This window comes from Anas acuta, chromosome 22 (assembly GCF_963932015.1).
Source record: "Anas acuta chromosome 22, bAnaAcu1.1, whole genome shotgun sequence".
Lineage (NCBI taxonomy): Eukaryota > Metazoa > Chordata > Aves > Anseriformes > Anatidae > Anas > Anas acuta.
In genome coordinates, this window is record NC_089000.1 from 5,574,282 (window position 1) to 5,593,807 (window position 19,526).

Sequence of the window (19,526 nt, forward strand, 5' to 3'; positions counted from 1 at the left end):
CTGCCTTAAATAGGGGTTAAAATAAAGGGCGAGGTGGCAGCTGGTTTCTGTTCCCCGGAGCGTTCCCATGGGGCTGTCCCCTGCCTGTCCCCACCGCTGGCAGGCAGCTGGGACCCAAACCCGATGCCTGACCCTGTTGGCACGAGGACCTTTTACAGCCCGTGTGGTTTTCTGCAGGATTTCTCAGGGCACTGGTGTTTGAAGATGGAGGAAGAGGTTTTTTTTTTCTTCTGGCTGTCAGCTTTCCTTAAACCCTAAAGTGGTGTCGGCTGGAGGGAGTGAGGGATCGCCCCTGCCCTGTCGCTGTCAATTCTCTCCAGGCCTTGCCACTCTCGCCCACCTTTCCAGTTCAGCTCTTTCTCAATCTCCGTAGCCTTATTGGCATGACACGGTTTGCAAGTATTGCCAAAGTTAATTCATCAAATGTCCGTCCCTGGGAGCAGGCATTTCTCAGCACAATTACTCCCCAAAGACTCATCCAATGCACAGAGCGGGGCCGAACACCACGGTTTAATGTCCTCATTAAATAACAATGAATAACACCCCCCCATCAATGTCATCCTCTTTCGGAGTGCCGCAGCCTCTTGGAAACTCAGGGCCACAGGGACAGAGCTTTGGGAGCTCGTCCCAGCATTTATTTGGATGACAGGCACCCACCCAGCACCGCCGTGCTCATCCCTGTCCCGAGGAGCTCGGACAATGCAGACACAAAAATGATCTTTTTTTTATTATTTTTTTTTTAATTTTATTGCGAGGTGCTGCCCGGGGGCGTGCAGTGAGTCAGCAGCAGGGCTGGGAATTCAACCCAAGGCCTCCTGGGGGGCTGCACTACAAAACCAGCTGGGCCCCCGGGATGGGGTTTGCACCAGGGACCACCACGGGCGCTCCGGCAGCTCCGTCTCCAGCCAGCTCTGCCCTGATCCCAAATTGCTGAATCTGGCCCATCCCAGCCCCAAAACCTGCATTTCTACGAGGCTTGGAGCGATGCCCACGTGCTTCCCTCTCATAGCCTGGGATCCTGGAGGAGGAAAGCCTCGTGCTCATCATCGGCACCACGATTTTGGATTCCTGCTCAGCACAGCCCCGTACCCGGCGTGTGCGTGCTCCTCCTCACCCAAGGCGGGCTGATGGGGCTGAGCTCAGGGGCAGGCAGCTGGCAAGGCTCAGCTGTGGTAGCACGGAGAATCGGGAGCTTGCTGGAGCCTTGCAGCCCTTCAGGCAGGCTCGCTGTGCCGGGCCAGGGCTGATGGAGAGCCCTGGGGTTGTTCAGGAGGCTCGGGAAGAAACCCCTCCCCGCAGGAGTGACCGAGTTTCGTGCGTGTCGTGACAATTCCCTGACCTCTCTCCCTCCTCCGCTCCCATGGAAGCAATTACCAAGCTACCAGACGCTCGCTCTGTTAATTTTGGCTGGGAGATGGACGCGCCAGGCAGCGCACAGCACACGCAGGGCACATCCAAATCAAATCTCTCCTGCCAGACACCTCGCCGTGGCCCCCGCGGGGTCAGCGGTGGCGGACCCATGGCCTTGCCACCCTCCCTGCTCTGTTTTTTGCTCCCTCCCAGACCTGGGGATGCTCACCCAGCTGGAAGACCCCCTCCACCAAACAAAGCAGCAGCCCCATCAAGATAAAACCTCCCAGAGAGGCATTCCAGCGGAGATTTCCCCGTGCCCAGGCGGGGACACAATGGTGGGAAGAAAGTCGCGGCCATCACCGGCGTTGTCTCAAGGTTTTATCGGGTGCTTGGGGATTAGCACCTCAGCACCGAGGGCACAGCTGGGTGGAAAAAGGGCTCAGCCCATCCCGTGGAGAAAGGACGGGTCCCGTAGGAGGACTTTTTGGGTGCTGTGAGGGTGAGGGATGGAGATTACAGCCGAGGAGGGCTGGGGATCACCAAGGGGCTGCGCACTGCAGCCGGGGCCCCTCCAGCTCCCCCAGCTCCTTGCCCAAGGCAGGGGGAACGGGCAGGAGCCTGCATTTCCCTCGAACCTGTTTTCCAGATCCCCTGGCATCCTTCCACGGCTGGCGGTGCGTGCGTCATTGCTTTACGAGGCTGCCTCGTTCCCCGGGAGCCCCCTTCCCCTCCCCTTTCCAACCCGCGCGCGCACACATTTTATTTATTTGTTTATAACACTTTGCCTAGCCCCAGGACGCCTTTCATCTGCGGGGGCTTAACTGTTTCGGGGACAGGCAGAGGGCAGGATCTTTGTGGGGTGGGCAGGCAGAGAAATCCCCCCTTGGTCATGGCATGGATGGACCAGGATGGTGGTGGTGGTCCCCAAGGATGCCCAACCCTGCTGCCTCTCCCCTCTCCGAGCTGCTCCTTGCCCACCGCCACCCCCCAAGGGACCACAGCCTCAGAGCACCTCCGTGGCCAGCAGACGAGGAGGGCACACATCCCTCGGGGCTGCTCCGATGTCCCCTCCCGGGGCCGCAGCAGGGGACAATGTCTGGGATGGAGACAATGAGCACGGCCACCCTCGCGCTGCGGTTGCTGCCTCCAGACACCCTTGGCGGCTCTTTAAAGGGCTGCGGAAGGCTTTTTTCTTCGGGGACTGTGGGGCACTCCGTGCTGCCAGAGGAGGAGGAGGAATTTCCCCGGGGAAGGCTCAGCTTGGGAGATGTTTGGGCAGGGAAAAGCCCAAAGCTGAGCAGAGGAAAAGCTCCAGGAGGTGCCAGGGGGGGTGCAGGAGGGCAGGCTGCGCCCTGAGCTCAGCAGGGAGCGCTCGGCACCCAACACCTGCCTGTTGGGGTGTAAATACCCCAGCCGGGCGGGTGTCAACAGCAATTAGGGTTTCACACCCTGCCTGAGAGGGGATCAACACCCACGGGTGGCCCCAGCAGTGCGGGGCTGGGAGTGCCAGACAGGGAGGAGAGGAGGGCGCAGGATAACGCCGCGTGCCACCGCCGCCGTGCGCACGGGTGCCGCTGGCGGCACGGTGGGGACAATGCTCCTCCAACCTTGCTTTTTGATTTTTCCGGCCTCCATCTCATTGCTTTGAGGCTTTCTGATGTCCTCAGACTGCGGAGGACCTGCTCCTGCTCGCGTGCTGGGGGAAGCCTGGTGCTCAGCCCCTTCCCTCCCGCAGCAGCGCACAAAGGCGCTTTGTGGAGACGAGCCCGGGGCAGACGCTCTCCACCCCCGGAGGCACATGGATCCCATTAGCCAAGCGTGAAACAGGACCAAGCACGGCCCCGGCGCTGCCAGAGGCCAAAAATGCCTTCAAAAATCAGGCCAGGGTGCTCTGTGCCTGCCTGCAGAGCCCGTCGCAGGAGGGCACGGGGATGGGGGCAGGTGGAAAATGTTGTGTGGGGCGGGGAAATCCACCCGGGGGTGTTCAGTGCTGTCAAATGCTGGGTTTTTGCTGCCTGGGCTGAAGGTCCCTGTGCTCGGGGCACCATGGGGTCACTCGCAGAGCTCCCGTGGTTGTGCTAACACCCAAAGGAGCACCGGGCAAGGCACTGGGTGCTGCTTCGCCCCCACCTCGCGCACATCCAGGGGAGTGCAAAGCCTCCGAGCTCCCACAGCTGAGCTGCGAGGAGCAGGATTGCAAAATCCGGGGGGGTTGCACCAGCAAAAGCAGGCACGGGGGGCTCAGCAGCCCCCACGGGTGCCACCTGGGACCAGCACCCACCGTGCCACGGGGACAGGGGACGGTGCCACCGCCCCGGGGTGGCTGCGCCTCGCTGCCGCGGGCTCAGGGTGATTAACTCGAGTGTCAGGCAATTAACTTCTTCACACTCGCAGCCTCTAAACTCCCCCCATAACTCAGCGGCGACAGCCCCGCTGTTTATTTTCTGCTTCGGGAGAAGCCGTGCCGAGGCTCCAAAAGAAGACACCCGGATTTATGGCCAGGACAAAGGAGCCAGGAGGCTTTAAATGCTGGAGGCTGGCTCCTGGCATGCACAAAGTGGCTCCGGGGAAGCAGCTCCCTGTGCTTGAGATATTTTCTGTGCCCTGGATGGGGCAGGAGCTGGGGGTGAAGAGCAGCAGCGCCAGCTGCAAGGTGGCAGTCCCAAGGCATGGCTAAAACCAGCCCGAAATGTTCCCCGAGGGCAGCAGAAGGCCCCGTGGTAGCCAAAAGAGGGGGCTGAGGATGGATTTGCATGCAGGTGGTGCTCATCTTCGCAGCTCTCTGTGTGATTTTTTATTTTTAATGGCTGGGAAATATTTCGTGCGCCGCGCTGGGCTTGTATTTTTTGCATAAAAGCGGTGCGTGGCGGCAGCCTCTATTTGCATTAGGGCTGAGGAGGGCCAGGGGAGGCCAGAAGACTTGAACCAAAAACGGGGCCGCGGGTGGCTGCTCGGGATCCCGATGCTCAGGGCTGGTTGAAGGAATTTGCTCAGAACATCTTTATTTTGGTTGGAACCCGGAGCGTCTCCCCAGCCGGCTAAAAAACCCTCAGCTGCTACCTGGCGGTTGTTGTGTTTTTTTTTTTTTTTTTTACAGCTCCGTCTCCAAGGTCTCAGCCTCATTATCCTCATTTTAGAAATGAAGAAGTAAGCAAAGGGAGGTGCTGTGTTTTGAATAAGCTCTCCGGGGAGGCCAGCAGCACATCTCAGCCTTCCCCAAGCTCCCAGCCCCGTGGCTTTCCCACCAGAGCCCTCAGGATCCATCCGGGGCTCTCAAATAATTCACGGCTCCCCTGCAGCTGCCAGCAAAACCCGGCTGCTGCTGAGGTTAAAAACGCTGCCCAGGGGGAGAGCAAAGCCTGCCATCGCCTGCAGCGTGCCTCTTGCTCGGAGTTATTGCCTGTGGATTAGCAAAGGTCAGGGATTACTGCTCCAGCCCTTCCCAGCCTCTTCCTCTGCAGCAGGTTCGGGCCAGGCTAGAAAAAAAAAAATAAAAAAAATAAAAAATGGTGTTGATTTAGCCCGATTCTGCGAGCGCGTGGAAAAATCCCACCCAGCCGGGGGGAGCCATGGGAGCAGAATTCCTGGAGCAGCTGTAATCGTGCTGGCGAATGGAAAATACCCCACCCCTTGGCCACCGCCGCGAGCCGGGGGAATTAATGGGATCCCTCTGGGCGAGGAAGCTCCTTATCAGCGAGCCCCGCGTGTTGGCTCGGCCCTGGCACCCTCTCTGCAGCAAGCCTGGCTCCCAGCCCACCCCCTGCTCCTCCTTTCCCTGCCGTTAGGCTTTTCATCTCTTTTTCTCTCGCCCGCCCATTTCCATTTTGCCCTGACAACTTTTTTTTTTTTTTTTTCTTTTTCTTTTCCTCCTCCTTGCAGAATGTGGGAGGGATGAAAGCTGCAGATAATTAATAACCCCGGCACTTTTCAGCTCTGCCTTCCTGGGAGAACTCAGAGATCCCTGCTCCCTCCACCTCTGCCTCCCCCTGCGAGCGCTCCCTCACTTCCAGCCATGTGCTGGCTCTTCCCATCGCCTGATAAATCGCAGCTGGCAGCTCCCACCCCAGCAGGCTCGGCTCGTTTTGTGCCTGTGCGCGCTTGGGGGTAAGGATCTGGCTGGAGCTGGGGACAGGGGATGGATGGCAGCCCCTCTGGAGGTGGCTGCTATCGCGGTTTCTCAGCAGCAAGCCCTCGTTTCGAGCTCCTCGCCGTGGGTCAGGCTCTGATCTGGCGTGTAGGGCACGGTGAAACGGCAAAAACCCCACGGTGCCAGCCCTAAGGGCTGGCGAGGCAGTGGGTGCCACCAGCAGCAGCAGCAGGAGCAGGATTTGTCCCAGTTATCACCTCCCCAGCAACCTGGCCACCCCCAGGGGTGCTGCAGGGCTGGCTCCGCACCCATCCTGCTGGGCTGGGACCCTGCACGGGCAGGGGCACGACCCTGAGGTCTCCCCGCTCCCCTTGCCCCATCAGTTTTGAAGCTCTGGGTGGAAAAGGACCAGCTTCAGATGCGAGAATTTCATTATTTTTGGTGCTTCTTTGCTCCCTCTCTCCCCTTCCCTCCTCCAAATCATGGAACTCAGGACCCCGCGGCTTTAATTTATTTATTTTTTATTATTCTTTTTTATTATTCTTTTTTATTTTTTTATCATTTTGGGGCTTACTTTAACCCCTGTCACAGCATTTTCTCCCCTTACCCCCTGCCTGGTGCCTGAGCCCTAAGACAAAGAGGCGTTTACCCTACAAGCATGCCCAGGCATTGGAGACAAACCACAGAGGGTGGAAGGAAAATGAGCATTTTAACATTAATTTCTGCCCGTCCCCAAATCCCTGCTGGGCTGGGACCCCTTCACCAGTCAGGGTTTTACCCTGGGACCCGGGGGTTGTCCCCAGGACGGGACCACGTCCCCCCCGCCCCAGGGAGCTCCATCTCCCCCCGGCACGTTGGGAGGCAGATTTTTCACTTCCAATTACGCTCAATTAAGGAGCGCTAATGGGGCTGGATTTGGTCTGAGCCAGGCGGGGAGCGGGGTCAGGGCTGAACAATATCCTGTTGACATCGCTCCCGAGGAGCAATTCAGGGCGCAGGGGAGAATGGGCCTCGCCGGGACTTTTTCTGGGCACAAAAACCTCAAAGAAGGGTCTTGGCCTCTCCTCCTTTCTCCCCTGGCTCCTTTATGGGCAGGGGCGCCGGGAGGCACCCTATTAAGGGGGGAGGTGGAAGGGGTACAGGGGGGGGGGTGGATGAGTGGCCGCGCTCGCCCCGCTGGTGCCGGCACATCCTTTGGGGAGGGGGCGGCGGGGTTTGGTTAACCTGCCTCATTAGTGGCCGTATGACATCATTATCTCACATTAGCGACACTCTTCCCGAGGTAATTGGGAAGCCTCTGGAATGGCCCCGTGACCTTTAATTAATGCAGCGGGGGCCTTTTCCTCCTGCCAGTCCTCGCCCTGCCTCCAGCAGCTGCTTCTCGTTAAGACGCCGGAGCGAGGGGAGCCCTGCTCCCGTGCCAAACCCCTTGGGGAGGGGGAGAAACCCAAAGGTGCACGAGCCGGCTCATCCCAGCCCTTGGGGTCAGCAGCCCCTCGCCCATCCCATCCCCTCGGTGCTGCTGGTTGCAGGGGGGAGGCGATCCTACAAGCGTCTGGGCAGCCCGGCGGAGCCCGGCGCGCTGCGGTAAGGGAGGAGGGCGAGCCCACGCTCCTCCCCAGCCCTTTCATCTCCTTCCAGCTGCAATTCTGCCGTCTGCTCCTGCCTCCGCCGCTGGTGCTGTCTCTCCGGTTTGGCCTCGGCTGCTTCGATCGCCGGGCAGGGATTTAGCCACCGGCAGCGCCAGGTAGCACCGAGGTTTCCATCAGCATCTGGGCTGTCCTGGTGGTGGTTGCAGCAGTGCCCGCAGGGGTGGCACGGGGTGGCACGGGGTGGCAGGAGCTCTCGCATCCTGCTGCACGGCCAGGGCACTGAAACACCCCAAACACGGCGACACCGAGGCTGGCGTGACCTAAAACACATCCTACACCCTATCGGTGTGCAGCCCCGCAGCCATCTCCGCATCCTTGCCAGGAAAAATCCCGACTGGAGCTGAAAAAACGGAGCCATCCGTAGCACCCCGGGCCAGGATTTGCTACCTCGAGTTCTCTTCAAAAGCAGCACAAGATTTTTTTTTTTATTATTTTTATTTTTTGCAGCATGCAAAGGAGCGCAATCACTCAGAAATAACCCAAATAGCTGCTATGCAAATACAAACGCAAACCACACATCCATCCGCCCCCCACCCCCTCCTCACGAGGAAAAGGGGGGAAGAAATATTTGACTTTCGTTGAGGAAGGGAGGAAAAAAAAACGTGCACTTCAAATAGGATTCCCAGATGTGGCGCAGGGAGACAGGAAGATGGGAAGAAACCAGCGCGGTGGAAGGGCTTTGTGAAGGGTTATTCCGAAGGCAGGAACAATACCATTTCCTCAAAAGACTTTGTGTTTCTTTTTTTTTTTTTTTTCCTTTGTAGAAGTGTGGGTTTGCTGGGTCCTGCTGGGAGCACCGTGTGCACCGAGGGACCCTGATTTCTGATTTTTCCACCAAAAGCAGGGCAGGAGTGGTGCTGGGACATCACATCCCAGCCCCCTCCTTTTGCACCTCCTCTTTGCCTCCCCCAGCGATGCTGGCAGGCAGGCTCACTGGGTGGCACTGGGTGGCACTGGGAGGTACTGGGATGGCAGCGCCGCCCCGTGCTTTGTCCCAGCTCAGCTCTGTGCTCGCTGCCCTCCCTCCGAGCACGCACAGCGCCCCAGGCACTCCAATCAATAATCGAGGGCTGTCGGTGGCCCAGCTCTAATCCCAATTTTGTCTTGGAAACCTCTCCAATAATCTTTAGCCCGAGGAGACGAGGACCACCAGTTGCCATTCTTCTGGCCACGATTCTCTGGGGGGCTTTTGTATTGAAAACAGGGAAACAAACGCACTCCCTGCAAGGAGCCGGTCAGAGGAGGGGGGTTAATTCACTGGGGAACGGATGCAGCGTGCTTCAAACACAGGTGGAGGACTCCTTGGGAGTCTTCAGCTTGTGGAGAGCTTTAGGTATTTTCATCTTTGGGCTCTCAGGTTTTGGGGATCAGCCTGTGCAGAGCAAAGGGTGTCCACCACCACCCGCCAGCCTGCCCTGGTGGCACATCAGGGAGCGCCAGCAGCTTGGTGCACCCCGAGCGCAGCTCCCCGTAGCAAAGGAGGCTTTGGGGATCCCCATCCTGGAGCCCCACGGATATGGAGCAGCGTGTTTTTGGGGCTGGGGTGGGAGGGGAGGCCCTTTCAACCCCAAACATAATTAATCAGCGGCTTGGACAGAAAGGGAGCTGCGGCTGCCGTTCCAGCTACCGTTGCCCTTTCCCTCCCACCACGATGGAAGAAAAACCACGCAGGTCCGAGGACCGCCTCACCCCCAGCTGGGAATTCCCCAAAATATCTTTTATTTTTGGCTAAACGCAGACAAAATAGCTGGTTAAACCTTTAGGGGCACGCTGGAAGCAGCTGACACAGAGACGTCTTGCAGGGAGCCTGATCCCAAAAGGAGATGTTGGCTTCACCCCACACCTCCCCTTCCCTACCCGCCTGCCCTAACGCCATCCCGACCCCAATGCCCTGGGCATCTAAGCCTCTATTTTTGGGGATTAGCATAAACCTGTGCATCAGGAGCTTAAAAACCTCGGGAAACCCTTAACTTTCTGGCTGTAAGTGACATCTAGTGGAAATGGCAGGGAAAAAAAAAATAAAAATAAAAAGGGTTCCCCAGGTGAAATGCAGATCCCGGCGGGTTCAGCAATGAAACTCGGAGCCCTGAGGGCTGCAGCTTCTCGTGCAGCAGGGCAGAGGGGCTCTGTGTGTCTGGGTGGGATTTGTAGGGAGCGTGGTTCAGCTCAGCACACCCCGTGCGTTACGGGGTGGCCGTGCCGTGCCGGTGGCCACCTGCCTTGTGGCTGCTGGTCCCGAGCCAAAAACCCTACGAGCGGCACAACCCACGCACGGGTCCGGCTTTACCACGCCGTAATTCAGATTTAAGGGCTGCAATGGGGTCAGGGAGCTTCGTAGCCCTCCGGGTCTCGCTGTCCTCTGCCTGCTGCTGGGGTTTTGTTGCTCGTCCCCTCCTGGTTTTGGCTCGGGGACCCGTCCTCCTGCTGCCCCCCTGCCCCGGCCAGCCGGGAGCTGTGTCCTGAGGCTGCTCCGGTGGCGAGCAGAGCCAAGGCTTGCAAGGAAACCTGAAACCCAGCGAGACTTGGATTAGCAAGCCGAAACTCAGGCCAGGATACAAGGCTTTCGGAAGAGCTTGGCAGGGTTTCAGGCAAGCGCGGGCTGAGTTTCAAGGCAGAGGCTGACCTTTGAGTGAGCCCGCTGCTGGCTTCCCGGGAAGCATGGGTTTGAATTTTAAGAGAGCCTAGGGACAGAGTTTCAGGCAAAAAAAATAAAATAAAATAAAATAACACCGTTAAAGGGCTTAGGCAAAAACAATGCAGACCTCCTATGGTTTGGGGTGATCCTTCCTAGTTCACCTGTCCCCAAACCAGCATAACCAGCCTGGTGGTTGCAGCTCCGCTGCGCTCCGAGTTTCAGTGCAGGCTTAACCCCTTCCTCGGCACGAGTGGCTGCAACCTCCGGGCTTTTTGGGGGGGCAAATTCAGGGTTTGCCCTCTCCCCATCCCGAGGGAGGGCTCACGGCGCTCCCCGCTCCCTGCCACCATCTGCACTTTTTTTTTTTTTAATTTTATTTTTTTTATTCCCCCATCCCTCTTCCTGCAAACTCATCGCTCTCTTCCTCCCCGTGCAGACACCATGTGATGGCTCTCGCTCAGGGCAGGGAGGGCTTGTTTGTAATCAAACCCACATTTCTCAGCTGCGTTGTCTCTGGAACGCATTCTGCCAAAAAAAAAAAAATATAAAAAATGATTCTCGTGACTTGTTAATGCTGATTTTTAAGAGCCCCGTGAAGGTAGAATTTTCCCAAGTGGAGCTTGCTGGATAGGAAATCGCTTATCTTTGGCTATTATTCTGTACAGCTCCGATATCTCCTTTCCCCCTGCCAGTTTTCCCTTTACGCTGGGAATAACGAACGTGGGGGGCCATAACAAGGGGTTTTGTGCGCCCCCAATTTCCCTGCCCAGCTCCCTTCTCCATGCCCTTGATCCTGGCTCCTTCTCCTCTGCCGTGTCCTGCGCCGCCGTGCAGAGAGGGGCCTCATCTGCTGCTTTATTTCAGTCCCGTCTCTAATTACAGCTTGACATTAGTTATTTATATAACGCCCTCGGTGCCCAAGCGGGCAGGGAGCGCCGGGGCAGCTCGGCAGGTGGCATCCGCTGCGCACCGTGTGCTCCGGAGGTGCCAGCATCCCCTGCAGCATCCCCAAACCCCTCGGAGACCTGGAACCAGGCATCCCCGAGCAGCACGGGGCCGGGCACGCGGCGCCAGGAGGAAATTGGAGACGGTCCCGTTGGATGTCCCTCATGCACGGCCCCCGCCTCGCCCCTGAGGTCCCCGCCGCGCCTTTGGGGTCACCCCAAAGGAAGGCGGGGAAGTGCTAGCAGATGTGCGATCCCCCAAAGGACGGCGTGTGGGCTTCTCCCGGCCAGCTAAACAAACACTTGGATGCCTCTCGCGCTGGGGCTTGTTTGCGTCTCCCAAGCCGGGGCGGAACATGTGGCGGGGTGTGTGCAGTTCCTGTTGGCTTTGGGTGCGCGGCCGCCCCGGCGCTGGGTTTCACCGGGACACCGATAACGCCGGCCGCCCGCCCGCTGCTGGCTTCCAGTTCCGTCTCGCTGCGCCTGCCGCTTTCATGTGCGCTGCTGCGGTTTGCGAGGCAGGGTTTCAAGGTCCCTCTGACTAACCCCCGGCTGCCGGGCTCAAAGGGAAGGAAGCGGCTGCAGCCAAGAAAAGGAAGCCAGTTGGTTTCCCTCCTGCGTCTGCGAGCGCGTGTGAGGGGGAGCGGGAGCAGGGCGTAGCCAGATCCGAACCCAGATAGGACGGGAAGGCAGCGGAGCTCTTCCCTTCCATATTTTCTCGCCTTGACAAGCTCCCCGCGTGCGTCAGCCCGCAGGATAAGGAAAGGAAGCGTGGCCCGGTCGAGCTCCAGCTGGGAACGCCGTGCAGTGCGTGACGGCAGCCACGAAGGGGAGCTTCCTCCCCGTGGGACGGGCAGCTGGGGCAGGGCAGATAGTTCTGGCCCCCTGGGACATGGGGCTGGCAGGAGCTGGGGGTTATTTCTGGCTCCGGGAGCTATTCCTGGCCCTGGTTGCTGACCCATGGGTGGTTTTTCCCCCCCTGTGCCGTGCTCGCCCCCAGGATCCCACCGAGGCTCCCGTGTCCTTTCCAGGATGCCCAGCCCACGGAGCACCCCCAGGAAGATGTGGTGCGGGTATCAGGAGTGGTCCTGGAGAACACAGAGAGTGCAGGGTGGAAATGAGCCCGTTGCCACCCTCGCCTCTGCCCCATCAGCTTCTAAATATGGGTCTGCCCTCCCCGAACCCATCACCCTCGAGGCTCAGGTGACAACCGGGGCTATTTTTAGCAGGTGAATGGAGCTGTGCTGCAGCCCAGCTCTCTGCCCCCGTCAAGGGTACAGCATCATGTTGTGCCGGGAGGATGTTCCAGCCTGGCTCTTTGAATGGCTCCGCCACCGGCTGAGGCTGTGGCACAGGTAGGATGCGGCTTTGGGGGCTTTCTGCTTCTCCTCCTGCTGCCGGGTCCCCCTCCCCCGCTGGCTTTGGGCTCTGCTGCAGCTCCCTCCCCAAAATCCAGGGGTAAGGAAGGGCTTGCTGAAATCCCGCGTGGGCTGCGCTGCGTGCCACCTTCGTGCATGGCACGGGGTCAGCAGGAAGGCGATAAATCCTCCACTTTTCACCTGGGTTGTAGGGAAAGGGCGTGCGAGATGCAATGGTGCCGTGGTGCTGAGCAGAGGCGACCCCCAAAACGGCCCTGAGCGGGGTGGTCATGGCAATCCCCACCCCAGCAATACCTCTCCCACGGGGTCTGCCACGAGGCACCCTCATCTTCCACTGATTTCACCCAAAAAAGCATGGATGGTAGGGGCAAGGGGCAGGGGGCACGCACCACGGTGGCTGCTGGTGCCCCCTCCTCACGCCCCGATCTCTCCGGCCCCTTCCCCTTGCAGGCATGGATGACTTCGAGTACAGCATCCAGCTGAACGACAAGGACTGGGCTGAATTCTTCCAGGCGGCCGAGGAATGCAATCTATTGCCGGCCTCCCTGGCCACGGCGGAGGAGCAGTGTCTCAGTGACATTGAGCAAGGGGACAGCGTGCCCGCTCCGCGCAGCGCCAGCGGGGACGGGGAGCTGGCAGCGAGGCCGGGCAGCGGGCCAGGGGCTGGCAGGGCGAGCTGCTCCCCACGTGGGGTGCCCGGGGCGGACGAGGACGAAGCGGACCCGTGCTCAGCAGGCAGCTTTCTGCGTGGGAGCAACCAGCCCGGCTGCCCGCTGCCCGCTCCCATGCCCAGCGCGCAGGGGACGCAGCCGCCCCGTCCCCCCGCGGCCGAGAGCATCCCGGGGCAGGACGCGGCATGCGAGGGGGCAGCGCCGCAGACGGCATCGGGGGAAGGAGCCACGACCACCAGCAGCAGCAGCAGTGGGGTCATGGAGCCTGCCAACCACCCCGCTGCACCCCGAGCCCCTGCGCACGGAGGGGAAGCCGGGGGGGAGCAGCCCCGTGGAAGCCCAGTGGCGGCACAAGCGGGTGCCCCGGATACTTTGGCGAGGAAAAGTCTTAGCGCAGCTGCCTGCGTGGAGCCTGGGGTGCAGGGACCCGCTCCCAACCTCCCCCCCAGCCCTGCCCCGGAGGCTGCTCCCAGCTGCCCGGCTCGGCCCCCAGAAATTGGGCAGAAAACGGGGCCGGAGCCCAGCTCCCCGGAGGTGGTGAGACCCAAGGTGCCAGCGCAGACGAGGAAGAGCCGTAAGCAGCGCAGTGCCGGTGCCTCCGAGGTGACCCCGGTGGACAGGGAGCCAGCGGGGACCCCGGCACAGGGCAGCGGGGCGCCCACCAGGGCACCATCGTCCTCCCCGCTGACCTCGAGGAAGAGCAAAGGGAAGGAGAAGGCGGCCAAGCCGGCACCCGTGCGGCTGGGGAGCGAGGAGGCGGCGGAGAGCAAGCGGCCAGCAACGAGCCCTGGCACGGATGAGGGAGATGTGCCCGCGAGCATCCCCCCGAGGCAGAAGGCGAAGGAGCCGGGGGCACAGTCCCCGGGGAAGACGAGGGCCCCCAAGCTCCCCAAGGCAGGACAGGCAGGGGGCTCGAGCGTGCGCGACGACGTGCCGGTGATTCTTACCACCGCAGCCCCAGACCCTCCGGGAGAGGTGTGCCGGGAGGGGAAGGCTCTCCGTCCCCAAAGCGTGGCCGTTCCTGCAGGGGATGCTGCCGGGGGGGGCCCTGGGGAGCCTGCAGCCGAGCCCCCCGTGGAGGTGAGCCCCTCAGGCTCTGCAGCAGGGGGCTGCGCAAGGGCAAACTCGCTGGATGTGACTTGGCCCGAGATGTACGACTATTTGTTCTGTGACTCCCAAGGGGAAGAAGAAGCCATGGGGAACTCGGTGGAGGGCGAGAAAACACCCTTGGAAAGGGAAATGTCCTTGCCTGAACTGTATGAATATTTTTTCAATGAACCTGAAGGAAACAGGAAAAAAGTCAAGGGTAAAGAGAGGAAGCGAAAGAAGTTCAGCAGCTTGGACCACGAGCAGCAGAAAGAGGAACCCGACCTGGTGCTGGCCAAAGAGCCCCAGGCTGCCACGGTCCCGGAGCTGTACGAACACTTCTTCCCCGACGGGCCTCGGAACAGGGGGGGCTGGCGGGGGCTTATCTTCACCACGCCAGCCTCCGAGGTGAAGAAAGCCGTGGGGGCTTTGAGGTCCTTCCTGCAGAGGCCGATGCACCTCGGCGGAGGCCAAGAGCCGGTGCCGCCAGCTCTGGCACGGAGAGGATCCGGAGAGCCGCTCGCCCTCGTGCCGCTGAGAAGAGGCCAGGCACAGCCCCAGGCTTTGGACATGGCCCTTGCCCTGAGAGGTAAAGCACCGCGACCCCGTGCTCTGCTCGTGATGCTCGTGGTGCTGCTGGCCCCGAGGGAAGGATGGGGACCCGAGGGGAGGTTTGGGCACGGCCGGCTTTGCTCTGAGCGTGCTTGCAGCGGGGTGACGGGCTGGCCACAAGTCCCTGCCCTACCCGGTGTGGCTGTCCCCTCCTCGTGCCATCTCACCGAACCGTGTAGTTGTGTTTTTTTGGCAAGGGGATGGGAAGGGAAAGAGCAAAATCAGGCCCCTGGGATAAGGCAGTGGCTGGAGAGCTGCAGGCTGGTGAGGTTGGGTCGCTGATTGATCTCATATTGGTGGGGGAAAAATGAATTGGTGGGGGAAAAAAGTGTGCATGGGGGGGAACACATCCAGCTTAAGGTGAGGGGGGCTTAAAAACACGTGCTGAGATTTGCAAAGCGCCATCCAGAGACTCCAAGGGCTTCCTGAGCACGGGGGCAGGTCAGAGGGGTGGGGGGGAAAGGCAGAGCGGGTCCGGCCGCCAGGACAGCCGGCGTATTTGTCTTCGAGCTTACGCGGGGCTTAGAGCCGCGGTGCCTCCCGTTAATATCCAAACCAAACACCGAGTGACTCATCCCCGGGGGCGCCTCAAAACAGAGCTCCCAGTCTGTTTGCACAGAGAAAAAAAAAAAAAAAAAAAACACACACACAAAAAAAACCCCTTTGCCACCATGGTAGCTAATTAATAAGCCGGCTTTAATTAAACGCCTGATCAAATAAACACGGGAGCGAAAACGACCGACTTCTGCCAGGCGTCCTGAAGCTTGCTCTCGTCCCCGCAGGGATACCCGAGGCCCCGCTGCCGCTGAGCCACAAGGACATGTGCCTCGTCTTCTGCGCCTTCGCCTCCTGGGCGGTGAAAACCTCCGACCTGCAGGCTCCGGACGCCTGGAAAACCAGTGCGTGAGGCATGGGGCTGGGGGAGGACCTGGAGGGCAGGGATGCTGAAGGACCCCATGGTGCTGGCAGGGAAATGTGGATGTTTTCCTGTTTTTGCAGAGCCCTGTTGCTTTTTAACACGTCCTGTAGGAGTGTTAGTTCTGAGTCCTGCTTGCTTGGGGTCTTTCTCTTTGCACGGTGCCTGCTGCCTTCAGCTGAGCCTGGCTTTATCCCTGCTCCATTCAGGCTCAGTTAGGGAGCAGTATGGGGTTTTGGGGGCGGGAGAGGCTTTTTTAGGGTCTAGGCTTTCAAGGAGCATCACCACGACCTCAAGTGTGCACATTTATTGCTCGGCTGGAAGAAGCACATGCATTTTTATCATGTGCCATAAAGAGATTGTCTTTTTCCCAAATACCACCCCAATGGTGCATTGACCCTGCCAGCTCCTCCACCACCCCCATGAGCGCCCCAAAACACAACCAGCACCGAGCACAACCCTCGGTCCCCCTCTCCAGCCACAGCCAAGCTGGTGGCGAAGCAAGAAGGGGCAGCACGCAGGAGGTGGCACCGAGGAGCAGGGCACGGGGCCAGCGCTGCCCATGGGCTCTCCGGGGAGGAATGTTCCCCACGAAGGTCAGGCAGGAAGCTGACACCCCGGGGCTGAGAATAGCCCCGTAGCTAAGGTTGCTCCGCGCAGCAATCACAAGGAGCTCTTGGCCTGCTCTTCGTTGCCTTCTTAGTACGAGGCAGAGGTGGCCGAGGGGGGTGTGGGAAGCAGGACGCGGCCTCGTGCCATGGGGTTGCGTAAGGCAGCGTGCGAGGGGCTTTGGCTGGGCAGAGAGCGGGGCAGGATGACCTCTCCCAGGAGCCAAGCTGAAAACCTGCCCCGGAGGCTCAGAGGAGAGCCTCATTCTGTGTGCCTTCTCCCTGAGGTCTTGTTTGGAGCCTTGCATTTATTTTTTTTTGATTCGGAGTTTGGGGTATTTTCTGCTTCAGGCTGGGATCAGGATGTCAGCAGATAATAGCCCACAAAAGAAAAAAATAAAATAGATTTCTTGGCAACTTCCTGGTCTGAACAGTAGAAAAGGAAGGGAAAGCCCTGAAGCTCTGGTGAGGTTCCCTACTGTGACCTTCTCATCCAAGACCAGACATCTAGCCTGTAGACCACCACCCAGCCAGGCAGGCAGAGATGTTTCATCACCCTTTTCCCTGGTCCTTCCCAAAAGATCCTTCCTTTCCAGAAGGTCCTTCCTTCCCAAAACATCCTTAACTTCCCCAAAGGTCCTTCTCTTCCCCAAATGTCCTTCCCTCCAGCCACCCAGCAGCTGGCCTCTCCTGGGGCACGCAACGCTGCTGGGGAGGGATGGGAGCCCTGCGTCAGCAACACCTCCCGCAGCAGGACCTGCACCGTGCAGACACCAAGGTAAGGCTGCCGCCTTCAGCACCTCGGTGTAGCTGGGCCCAGGAGATGAGATTTTCTTCCAGAAGTGCTTTTTTTTTCTTGATAATCCCATCCATAAATGGCCACAAGCCACGCCAGACGCAACCACCATCAGGAGACCCACACCTCGTGTCATTCCCTAGCGCTCGGTCCCTAGACGTCTCAGCCGACCCGTGCAGCCTGCGTGCTCTTTCCCTCCAAAACCAGCCATTTTTTGGGAAAACGGCGTGCCCAAACTGCAGGAATAAATGTCCTGCAGTGGTCCAGCGTGGTGGGGACAAGGCACAAGGACAGGAGTGGAAGGACCCCCTTGGCGCATGGGCAGCGGCTTGTGACCTTCCCATTGCGAGGAGGATATTTTGGGTCGGGAATAAGGCTCACCATGGGACCACGATGTTTTTTTTTTCTTGCAGTGTTCCTGGCGAGCTTTGGCACGCTGTCTGCCATCCGCTACTTCCGACGGCAGGCCAGAGAAGGACGCCCGCGGACCTAGCCCCGGCACACGCCGGAGGTGCTCCCCCGGGACGGGCGAGGACGGAGGAGGCAGGGGCCAGGCACCTCGTCCTCGGGCAGCCTGGGAAGCCTGGACCCCGGCACCGAGACTTCTCTGGACCCATCCCCAAAAGGGACAGGGTGTCACAGGAAGCAGGATCCTTCCCGTGACGGTCGCTGGCAATACGGTAGGCGGTTTGTACCTGTACTGGACACAAGAGGAGCCCGGCGTGGGCTGGCTCGGTTCGTTCTTTGCACACTTCTTGCATCCTCGTGCCATCTGCTAGGAGTAGTCACCGTGTGCTGCTCGCCCGGCCTCCCCGCTCAGCTCACCTTGGGGGCTGGAGGGAGCATCAGAGGGAGGAGGGAGCCAAAGAAGCCAGGAGAAGGGCCTCGTGTCCTGCAAAAGGGTTTGGGGGGGGAGAGGAGAGAGCTGGGGAGGAGCTGCCTGTGCCCCAGCACGGCACTTTGCTAAGCAGGTGCTGCAGCGAGGGGATGGAGGAGAGCAGGGAGAGGGGCTGAGCTCAGGGAAGAGCCCTGGCAAGGACAGGAGCTTGTTGGAGAGGACACGGGACGCAGGCACTTGGCCAGCCAAGGGTCTAGGTGTTCCCCTTGGGGCCTCTGCTGCCTCCCGTGCTAGGAACATGGAACGGGAGGGGATGGAGGGCGAGCGTGGGGCTTTGTGGGGCAGGGGGGTGAGACCTGGCACTGAAAAATGGGGTGGAAAACACCGAGGAGGTTCGGTTTCTTCCCTGTCTTGAGCACCTTCCTGGGTCCCAAGGGCATTATTGGTGAGGGGTTTCTGCACTCCCAAGTCTGGCAACAGCAAAAACGTGAGATTCGTGAAGCGCTTAGGGACCAGATCCACAAAGGTACCGGGGGAAAACGTGCCCCAAATGCCTGTGTGGGTCTGCCTGTGAGCTTTGTAGGAGCAGTAAGGAGAACCAGAAGGAGAGGTTGGGCTCTTTCCTCATGATGCAGAGTGCCATGCAATTTTAATGTGTGTGGGGTTGCACTTCAGACCATGTATTATTGCGGATAAGGGAGCGCGCTGTGGTTGCACAGTGAGGCACGTAGCAGTAGGTGGTAAGAGGGATGTGCAGGCTCTATATGGACTACAGTAGCTGTACGTTGAGTAGGAAGAGTTTTGTGGAGGAAGAGAACATATTTAATATGCTGACAGCTTCTAATAAAGATCTATCCCATTTAACACCTCGGCGTGCCTTCCTCTGTCTGCATCGTCCAACTGGTGAAGGAGGGTTGGGTTTTAAAGGGTGAGAAATCAATTTATAGGGGGTGTGTTGGCATAAAAGTGTAGGAGAGGATGGGGAGCCCTGGAGGACAGAGCACTCAGGGTGCTGGGCTGCTTCTCCTGCCCTTTGGCTGCTTCCCCAGGGCCTGTCCCTGAGCACTCACCGTGCCCACGAGCACCGGGGCGAGCATGGGGGGCGCAGGGCAGCAGCCCCCAGGTCTGCTCCATCCTTCCCTGCACAGCCCCGCACTGCAGCCCTGGAAGTCCTGCCGAGCAGCCCTCGCTCGCAGGAGCACGGCAGGCAGAGGGGAGGGGGGAAAGCTCCCATATGCTCAGTTTTACTGTTTATCCAGCCATAATCCATTAAGCGCTCCCCGCGAGCTCAGCGGCAGGTGGAAATGCAGCAGCCCCGGCGTGGCGGGTGGGTAATGGGGGAACAGCTGGAGGAAGCGGGAGATTTCTTTCTGCAGGGCTTTCCTGGGAGACCAAGTGACACGGAGCTGAGCAAAGCAGAAAAAGGGCAGAGGAGGGCAGCAGACAGGCTTGCTGCAGGGAAGGGGGCCCTGGGACCGCCAGCCCTCCTCTCATCCTGCACAGCTCCTCCTGCAGACCGAAGATCCCAGTGGAAGCTGAACCACAAACAGGCACTGCTGGCTCCTTGCTGGCTTTGAAGTTTTCAGATTTTTGTGTTTCCTAGCCTTGCCACACAAGCCTGGAAGGAATAATGTTTTCCCTTCGCTTTGCAGGTGCAGGAACTGTTAGTTTCCCTCCCAGCTTGCGCAGCGCTCCCAGGTGCAGTGCTGGCAGCTAATAAAGGCTCGTGCCAGAAATCACCAAATGTAATACTGGGCGAAATGGCTGGGAAAGCTGCCCTGCTTTGTCTCAGTGGTGCAAATTTGGCCCGGAGATCTCAGTGGATCTGGTCCTCCAGAGCTTGGGCTTGGAGAAACAAATGCGCCCTGCCACCTCCCCCTGCACAAGTCACCGAAGACGCCAGATTATCCAGCAGGTCACAGGTGCATTTCACACTCCTTTTGTTCTCC

The 19,526-nt window shown here is 59.5% G+C and overlaps 1 protein-coding gene across 1 annotated transcript; it reads left to right on the top strand.

Annotated features, from left to right (window-relative positions):
• Positions 1–11,336: 11,336 nt before the first annotated feature.
• PERM1 (PPARGC1 and ESRR induced regulator, muscle 1) lies at positions 11,337–18,441 on the top strand. The gene is made up of 4 exons (XM_068658473.1): positions 11,337–12,026; positions 12,501–14,396; positions 15,202–15,318; positions 17,153–18,441. Exons 2-4 carry the CDS (start codon positions 12,503–12,505, stop codon positions 17,230–17,232), a joined length of 2,091 nt encoding a protein of 696 aa, XP_068514574.1. The 5' UTR covers positions 11,337–12,026; positions 12,501–12,502; the 3' UTR covers positions 17,233–18,441.
• Positions 18,442–19,526: the final 1,085 nt, after the last annotated feature.